This window comes from Tachyglossus aculeatus, chromosome 15 (genome assembly GCF_015852505.1).
Source record: "Tachyglossus aculeatus isolate mTacAcu1 chromosome 15, mTacAcu1.pri, whole genome shotgun sequence".
Lineage (NCBI taxonomy): Eukaryota > Metazoa > Chordata > Mammalia > Monotremata > Tachyglossidae > Tachyglossus > Tachyglossus aculeatus.
The window spans coordinates 16108759-16118627 of NC_052080.1; the positions used below are offsets into that span (position 1 = coordinate 16108759).

The 9869-nt window shown below is 52.2% G+C and overlaps 1 protein-coding gene across 1 annotated transcript in view; it reads left to right on the plus strand.

Annotated features, from left to right (window-relative positions):
* Nucleotides 1-3808, plus strand: part of LOC119937589 (protoheme IX farnesyltransferase, mitochondrial) — a 127388-nt gene extending 123580 nt beyond the window's left edge. The window contains exon 11 of the mRNA XM_038757141.1: nt 3125-3808. Within this exon, the coding sequence (XP_038613069.1) occupies nt 3125-3519 (395 nt within the window). The 3' untranslated portion in view covers nt 3520-3808. The remainder of the gene's footprint in view (nt 1-3124) is intronic.
* The last annotated feature ends 6061 nt before the right edge of the window (nt 3809-9869 follow it).

Consider the following 9869-nt stretch of genomic DNA (forward strand, 5'->3'; position numbering starts at 1 on the left):
CACGATCTTAGCGTAAGAGGAGTAAACCCAGATTTCCAGGGCTCTGTCTCACGCCTGAGGAAAAGCCCATTAAAAAGCCCTTCTTGCCCCGATGTGTGGAAAATTGAAAGTTTAATCACCACTCACAGTGCCCTGAAAATGTCAAGGACGTTGTGGTCTCGCCGTCCGCCCGTTCCTCCTCAGGAACGCTTGCGAGGTCACGGTGGGCGGGGACTAGGGGTTCCCACGTGGAGTCCTGCCCTCGCTGGCCCCCTGAATGTGGCTGTCGACCGACCGGGGAAGGGCCCTCAGAAACGGGCCACCTTCAAGGAGGAAGAAGCCGCTAGGATCAGTAAATACGGGCCTGGCGGAATTTCGATCCTCTGCCTCTGTAAGAACCTGGTTGCCCAGCTCCGAGAAGTCATCACCATCTCCCTGCGACCCACGACTTCTCCGAGCCTGGAAGACTCAAGAGGCAGCCCGGCCCTCCTTCCCTCTTGTCCACGGCCTCTGGGTTTCGCGGCCCCATCCTTCTCCGAGCCAGATTTCCCTCAGGAAATCCCCAACCACGGGAAGGCCCGTTCACAGTTCTTATCCCCCCCTGACTCTGCTTTTCCCTTCCCAGATTATCCCCAGAGGAGACCTTGGGGACGCACCGTCTCCGCTAACTTTATTTCCTATTTCCAGGGCACATTGAATCGCCTTCCCCTTTGTGGCCCTGGCAGGCCTCACCCCGACGCCCGGCCTCTTCCCTCAGCCTGCCTCCACACCCGACTCCGTCGCAGCCCCAAAGCGGCTCCGCTCCGGCAACCCTTTTGTGTTCCGCTTCAATAGAGGGTCTTTGAAACCCACGACCGTGAAGCCTCGCTTTTCACAGCTCTCTCCCCACTGGCCCTCGGTTTACATAACCGCCTAACCTTGAAAGCACAAAATCGCCCACAAGCAACAAGGACGGAATGGGCAGGCCATCCATGTCTCCATTCACAGCCGAGCCTATTGTTCCCGGGATGAGGACTCCGTAAGAACTCCAGGATGGAGCGGGGCGATGTCTCTTTATTCTCCTCAAGGCCGTGCGGCCGCTCTCCCAGAGAATGGCGCATTCCTCTCAGAAACACTCCCGGCTTTTAGCTCTCCCGTTAGCCGGGAGAAGCGATATTCCCCTCCTGAGTAAGGTGGCCTTGGACGCCTGGAACGCTCCTAGCAGGGAGGAGGGAGGATGTAAGGCCAATGGATCAGAATCAAGGGAAGCAGTGTGGCCTAGTGGCCTGGGTTCCAATCCCGGCTCCACCGCCTGTCTGCTGGGTTACCTTGGGCAAGCCACCTAATTTCCCCGTGCCTCAGTTACCGGAAAATGGGGGTTAAGACCGTGAGCCCCATGTGGGACACGGACTGTCCAACCTGATTCACTTGCGTGGACCCCGGCGCTTAGTACAGTGCCTGGGACGTAGCGAGCACTTAACAAATACCCACTTTTTTGAAAAAAGCTCCAGTCAGAAAAGAAGTCTCCCGGGAGTCTGTCCCGGAATGACAATCGTTTGGCCGCTGCCTGGCAGTGGTGGGGGTCCAGCCATGGTGGCCAGTCCCAGCTGTCTCTTGGTGGCCAGCAGACGGGCCTAGAAGCCGAGAAGGGTAGGGGATGGAAGCGGAGTCAAAGAGTCGGCTTGTTCAGTCAATCAGTGGTGTTTAGAGAAGCAGCGTGGCTCAGTGGAAAGAGCCTGGGCTTTGGAGTCCGAGGTCACGGGTTCGAATCCTGGCTCTGCCACTTAGCTGTGTGACTTTAGGCCAATCACTTCACTTCTCTGGGCCTCAGTGACCTCGTCTGTCAAATGGGGATGAAGACGGTGAGCCCCCCATGGGACAACCTGATCACCTTGCAACCTCCTCAGTGCTTAGAACAGTGCTTTGCACATAGTAAGCGCTTAACAAATGCCACTATTATTATTAGCATTATTATCCCCCCCCACAACCCCTCTTGGGCATGGGAGGCCTCTCCTGGTGGGCTGCTGGTTCCTGGAGTTGGTACTGAGCTAACCTCTCCGATCACCCGAAGCCCGCTCCGAGACCTTGGACAACCATTCTGTGCCTCGATATCCTCATCCGTAAAATGGGGGTGAAATGGCGGTTCTCCCAGTCCCTTAGATTGTGGGGCAGGGACTGGCCAGATTCATTAATTCAGTTGTATTTATTAATAATAATAATGATGGTATTTGTTAAGCACTTACAATGTGCAAAGCACCGTTCTAAGCGCTGGGGAGGTTACAAGGTGATCAGGCTGTCCCAACGGGGGCTCACCGTTTTAATCCCCATTTTCCAGATGAGGGAACTGAGGCACAGAGAAGATAATGCGCTTACCGTGTGCAGAGCACTGTACTAAGCGCTTGGGAGCATACAACACAACAACAGACACGTTCCCTGATCCGACGGTACTGTATTTAGCACAGCCCTTAGCCCATAGTAAGCACTTAGCAAGTACTCTAATCGTTGTTGTTATTATTATTACTGCAATCCCAGGCTTCATCCCCCTCTCCATCCCCCCCCATCTTACCTCCTTCCCTTCCCCACAGCACCTGTATATATGTATATATGTTTGTGCATATTTATTACTCTATTTATTTATTTATTTATTTTGCTTGTACATATCTATTCTATTTATTTTATTTTGTTAGTATGTTTGGTTTTGTTCTCTGTCTCCCCCTTTTAGACTGTGAGCCCACTGTTGAGTAGGGACTGTCTCTATATGTTGCCAGTTTGTACTTCCCAAGCGCTTAGTACAGTGCTCTGCACATAGTAAGCGCTCAATAAATACGATTGATGATGATGGTGAGAAACCAAAGTGGTTTATTTATTTCTATTCATGTCTTTCTCCCCTTCTAGACAGTACGCTCGCCGGGGGCCGGGGGAACGTGTCCGTTTATTGTTGTGCGGTACTCCCCCAAGCGCCGTGCACACAGGAAGCGCTCAATAAATACGACTGAATGAGCGAACGGTCTCGGAACCGTGTTTTCGAGGCGTCTTTGCTGTAGGGAATTAGCGCCCGGGCCAACCCGGAGTCCCTCCCCCGGGGCTCCCCCGTACCACCGTGGGGCCTCCATCCTCGCCTGACGCCGTTGTCTTCTCTGTCTCGTGTCTCCCCGCCGTCCCGCAGGTGCGCTGCTGCTGGGTGGCATCCTCTACTCCTGGCAGTTCCCCCACTTCAACGCCCTGAGCTGGGGCCTGCGGGAAGACTACTCGCGCGGAGGGTACCGCATGATGTCCGTGACCCACCCTGCCCTCTGCCGCCGCGTGGCTCTGCGCCACTGCCTGGCCCTGACGGGCCTCTCGGCCGCGGCCCCCGCCCTGGGCGTCACCACCTGGACCTTCCCCGTCGTCGCCCTCCCCATCAATGCCTACATCGCCTACCTCGGCTTCCAGTTCTACCGGCGGGCGGACCGCGGCAGCTCCCGCAGGCTCTTCTTCTGCAGCCTCTGGCACCTGCCCCTCTTCCTGCTCCTCATGCTCACGTGCAAGAAGGGTCCGGCCCAGCCGGAGCCCACCCGCTGACCGGGGGCCCGGGCCGGGCCGGGGGAGGAGGACAGCGCCCGCCCTTCGGAGGCAGTTGACCTGCAGACGTGCTCCTGTGCGCTTAGGGAGCCAGGACCGGTCCTCTCATCCTTCTTACCAGCCCAGCCCGCGGAACCGGGAAGGAAGAAAGAACCTATTCTATTGCCGTCTGGCGGGGGGAATCCAGCAGCCTGGCTAGAGCTGCCATGGGATTCACTCCCTCTCTCTCTTTCCCACTTTCACACACACACTGGGATTCACTCATTCTCTCTCCCTCTTTCCCACTTTCCCCCCCACACACACGCACACACTCTCTCTCCCTCTCTCACACTTGCTCTCTCCATCTCTCTCATCATCTCTGCTGAGAGTCCAGATCAGGTACAGCCAGAGTCCTGATCCACTGTGGATCACGCGACCCGGGGTTAGTGGCAGCTGCCAAATACACCCACGGGATAACTGCAGGCCAGGCCCAAGCCCTCACTTCCCAGCGGAAGGCCAAACCAGTGGCTCTGGCATGTCAAAAGCAGCCCACCTTCCGGTCACCTCCCCGGACCCCGATAGAAGAGCTCGTCAACGCGTTGGCGTTGTCTTGGCTGCCTCCCTTTTGAGGACGGGGCACGTCTTTCTGGTCTTCTAATAGGAAAAAGCCCCCCTGCTGCCCAGGTGGGCATCAAATACTGTAGCCTAGTCGGCGGGTGGAATCGGCCGGGTTTGGCGTCACGGCCTCCCCGGGAATCCAGGAAGAGCGGGGGGTGCCCCCCAGCCCCGACGGCATCCTCACAGGAAAAGCTCATTCCGTCCAGACACACGCTGATTCCGACGCCAGCCGGCTACGGCCCGGTGAGGCACGGGTCCCTTGCCGCAAGCGGCGGTCTCCGCTCAGAGCCGACGCGGCAGACATCCGCGGGTCAGTCGAGGGTGGCCCGGAGCCGGGGAAGCCCGGTGCCCGCCTCCCGATCTCCCGAGGAGCCGTCCTTACCCTACGGGGCTGAAACCCGGCAGGATGTTTTAATTACCGAGTCCCCAGTGGCGCAGCCGCTCCATAGGAATAGGCTCGGGGCTTAAATGACATTAAAACAAATCGTTGCTAGGTGCCCGTTGGCTCAAAAATCGCAGCTGATTACAGATAACGTGAGGCCTCCGTGACCGCTTATCTGAAATCCTACTCGCGGTTGCAATCGGGTTATTTACTGCGGGGAACACTGCATAGGAATGTCTGGAAAGAAAACCCGTAAATCGTCACAACTTTCAGATTTGTAAAACGTGTTGATTTTTTTTTTTTCTTCTGCAGTAAAATGCACACTATACAAAAGCAGGAAAGTGTGTAATATCATTTGATTTCAGGGAAACCCCCCTGAGTGCTGAGCCCAATACAAAAGCCATTTTATGCACAGAAGCTCCTTGTGGGCAGGAAACCCGTCTACCATGTTTGTTGCTATACTGTATTCTCCCAAGCGCTTAGTACAGTGCTTTGTGTACAGTAAGTGCTCAATAAATACGTCTGAATGAATAAATACCAGCTCTGTTGTACTCTTCCAAATGCTGAGTTCAGTTTTGTGCACGCAGTAAACACTCAGTAGATAGCACTGATTGATAGAGTGAGCGATTCCTCGCCAAATCAATTTTCTGGGTTTTTTTGTTTTTTAATGGCATTTGTTAAGCGCTTACTATGTGCCGGGCAACGTACTAAGTGCTGCGGTAGATACAAGCTCATCAGGTTGGACACAGTCCATATGTCCCAATTTTTGAGAAGTTAAGCAAACTTGCCCAAGGTCACGCAGCAGACAAGTGGCCGAGCTGGGATTCATTCCTTCGGTCCTGTTTATTGAGCGTTTAACTGTGTACAAAGCACTGTACTAAGCGCTTGGGAGAGTATAACAATAAACAGACACATTCCCTGCCCACGATAAGCTTACAGTCCTAAGGGGGAGAGAGACATTAAATGAATGAATTAATCACATATATGCACATAAGTGTTGTGGGCCAAGATTGGGGGGTGGGGGATGAATAAAGGAAGCAACTCGGAGTGACGCAGAAGGGATTGGGAGAAGAGGGAAGGAAAGTTTAGGAAGAGGGAAGAAGAGGGTTCATCCTAGAACCTCTGACTCCCAGCCTCGTGCTCTTTTCACTAGGGCATACTGCTTCTCTCTTTAATCGACCTAATCCTCTCTGAATTTCAGGGGGATTGACATTCGCATCCCCAGAGTGAAAAGGGCACGAATGAGCCATCGGCCAAAGAGCGTAACATTCCGTAGAAAGTGACTAGATCAGAGGTTGGTAGTCTTTTCTCAGCATCTAATCCAGTGCATCACCCCAAGCGGGCGCTCAATAAATGATAATAATAATAATGATGGTATCTGTTAAGCGCTTACTACGTGCAGAGCACTGCGGGGGATACAAGGTGATGCGGTTGTCCCATGTGGGGCTCACAGTCTTCATCCCCATTTTACAGATGAGGTAACTGAGGCTCAGAGAAGTGACACAGCCGAAACGTGGCAGATCCGGGATTCGAACCCATGACCTCTGACTCCGAAGCCCGTGCTTTTTCCTCTGAGCCACGCTGCTTCTCAGCGTGGTCCCAATGTGTCCCACAGGGGGACTGAGGCACAGAGTGGTTAAATGACTTGCCCAAGATCACACAGCAGGGCAGCATCAGGGCAGGGACTCAATAAATGTTGCCAATTTGTACTTCCCAAGCGCTTAGTACAGTGCTCTGCACATAGTAAGCGCTCAATAAATACGATTGATGATGATGATGATGGTAAATACGACTGCCTGACAGCTGCCTGACTGCCTGACGGTACGTGTTCGGTAAAAAAGACCCACCGACTGATTGATCGTTATCACGCGATCGCAGATCACTCTCGAAAACGACAAACGCGTCACTGCCATAAAAGAGAACTTTTCTTGCTTATCTTCTTCCCAGGTGGCTCACTGAACTTCTCCAGCTCACGCCTGAATCCCCGGCCCAAAAGGTAACCCTCATGGTCAAATTGGGAGAAAACTGGGGGGGTGGAGGGAATGTCTTGAACAGCACCAGGCCCGAGGCGGCCCATCAGGCCCTTTCAGAGCAAGCCATGTCCCGATTCTCTCACTGGATCTGCCTGGATTGGGAGCCTTCAGGGAAGGCTGGACTGGGATCAGTCAATCCATCAATCAATCAATTGTATTTATTATTTACTGAGTGCAAAGCGCCGTAGTAGGCGCTTGGGAGAGTACAATACAATCGACACTGTTGAGCTCATGGGACAGGCACTGAAAGAAATTAAGACGTGAGAAATGGGAGGGTACGGGGATATTCCCGTTAGAGAAATGAAGTGTGCAAATTGGCTTGCGGTAGAAGATCAGTGAGGTTAGGTAGGATGGAAAGAACTGTTTGAGGACCTTCAAGCCCACGCTGAGGAGTTTTTCCCCTCTAAGGGTGGCACCCGGAGGTTTTCCGGTCCTCTACTAGTCTCGACAATGTGAGGGAGAGTCAAGAAGGGGCCTACCTATTCCATTCAGAGAAGCAGTGTGGCTCAGTGGAAAGCGCACGGGCTCTGGAGTCAGAAGTCATGAGTTCAAATCCTGCTCCGCCATTGGTCGGCTGTGTGACTTTGGGCAAGTCACTTAACTTCTAGACTGTGAGCCCACTGTTGGGTAGGGACTGTCTCTATATGTTGCCAGCTTGTACTTCCCAAGCGTTTAGTACAGTGCTCTGCACACAGTCAGCGCTCAATAAATACGATTGATTGATTGATTGATTGATTAACTTCTCTGGGCCTCAGTTACCTCATCTAAAATGGGGATTAAGACTGGGAGCCCCACGTGGGACAACCTGTTCACCTTGTAACCTCTCCAGCGCTTAGAACAGTGCTTTGCACATAGTAAGCGCTTAATAAATGCCATCATTATTATTATTGACTTCTCTGGGCCTCAGTTATCTGTAAAATGGAGGTGAAGACTGTGAGTCCCACATGGGACAACCTGATCATCTTGTAACCTCCCCAGCTCTTAGAACAGTGCTTTGCACATAGTAAGCGCTTAATAAATGCCATCATTATTATTATTGACTTCTCTGGGCCTCAGTTACCTCCTCTGTAAAATGGAGGTGAAGACTGTGAGCCCCACATGGGACAACCTGATCATCTTGTAACCTCCCGAGCACTTAGAACAGTGCTTTGCACATAGTAAGTGCTTAATAAATGCCATCATTATTATTATTATTATCAGAGAGATGACTGGAGCAGTATTCAGGGAAGGATAGGGTCAGTGCTTGGAATAGCGTAGTATCAGCCGGGATGGAAAGGTGAGGTTGATTCTAGAACCGACAGGATTTGGTGACAGACTGGTTATGCAGGTCGAATGAGAGAGATGAGTCAAGGATGATATCGAGGTTACGGGCTCGTGAACCTTCACGGTACGTTTGTTGCATCCTCAGCAGGAGGTTCCGTGTTCTAGTTCAGACCTGCGGAAGCCCCTAATTGAATAGCTCTGGCAGAGCTTGCCGCTACTATAACGACTAAACCCTCTTGCCTCGATTTCCCCGAGACAAGGGGAAGGGAAAGGCCTCCGAGCCTCCCGCGTACTCACGTTGCGATGATCTTTTACCGCTAAAATGTCCAGAGCTTCCGTTCCTCACAGCAGAGATGGGGAGATTTTGGAGATCACGCACGATCCAAGCGTCCCGAGACGTGAGCCATAAACAGCACGGCATAGTGAATAGAGCCCGGGCCGGGAGTCGGAAGGTCGTGGGTTCTAATCCCTGCTCCGCCGCTTGTCTGCTGTGTGACGTTGGGCGAGTCACCTCACTTCTCTGGGCCTCAGTTACCTCATCTGTAAAATGGGGATTGAGACCGCCAGCCCCAGGTGGGACAGGAACTGCGTCCATCCCGATTTGTTTCTATCCACCCCAGCGCTTAATACAGTGCCTGGAACAAAGGAAGCGCTTAACAACCATTGTAATTATTATCATTACTGTTATCTGCCATCTGCAGCCCTTGGAACGGGTCAGGTGGAAATACCAGTTTCAAGAAGTGAGTCGGGACTCCAGATATCCCGAGACAGTTAACAGCGTGCCTCAGTGGAAAGAGCCCGGGCTTTGGAGTCCGAGGTCATGGGTTCAAATCCCGGCTCTGCCAATTGTCAGCTGTGTGACCATGGGCAAGTCACTTCACTTCTCTGTGCCTCAGTTCCCTCATCTGTAAAATGGGGATCAAGACCGTGAGCCCCCCGTGGCACAACCTGATCACCTTGTAACCTCCCCAGCACCTAGAACAGTGCTTTGCACATAGTAAGTGCTTAATAAATGCCATCATTATTATAGTTAATGAGATGAAAACCGTCAGGAAGAGGCTGAGACTTGACTTCTCATTTCTGGAAAAACAGAGTCAGTGGGCATTTTAATCAATCAATCAATCAATCGTATTTATTGAGCGCTTACTGTGTGCAGAGCACTGTACTAAGCGCTTGGGAAGTACAAGTTGGCAACATATAGAGACAGTCCCTACCCAACAGTGGGCTCACAGTCTAGAAGGGGGAGACAGAACAAAATCAAACATATTAACAAAATGAAATAAATAGAATAGATATGTACAAGTAAAATAAATAAATAGAGTAATAAATATGTACAAACATATATACATATTTTACTACCCGCTTATCTCGCTCCGGCCAAATCTACCGCTCTCCCAGCTCCCAGATCCCTCCCTGGGGAAGACCAAATTCTGAATCCATCAACACACCCGGGGAGAAGGGGAGACGGCAAGCGGAGCCTAGCCCGGCATCGCCGACCGGCGCACATCAAATACGTCTGAGGTTTGGGGACTCCTTTTAATCAACAACTCTAAAACCTCTCACAGTTTCTCTCTTTTAATAAAACGACGCTAAGAGGATGTTCTAATAGTCCAATTAACCGACTTCTCCGCCTCGCCCCCTCCCCTTCCCGAGCTATTTGAGGATAATGATCCCAACTGGAAGAGGCTGAAATGAGAGGGTAAGGCCCGTTTTCGCCAAGTTGGCTGCGGCATTTATCTGGGACTTTAATTGTGTTTCGGGGTGGAGGAATGGCCCCACTGACCACTTCAAAAGTCTCCGGCCACATGGCCACCAGAATCCGGGCCTTTCACCGCTACTCGGGGAGATGTAAAGACATCTGCTTCAGCCTGGCCCGATTCTTTCGGCCCCGTGCTCCTCGCCCTAATAATTGTCCGTGTCCCTTCATCTAGAAAGGGGGCCGGGGGTCGGGGACGGGGACCCAGATTCTCGTCGGAGCATTCTGATGCTAATTTATTTAGTAAAAGGGAAGGGTCGAAACAGATGTGCACCATTTGGTTAGGTTGTAGTTCATTTGTTAGCACGTGCAAAGGACT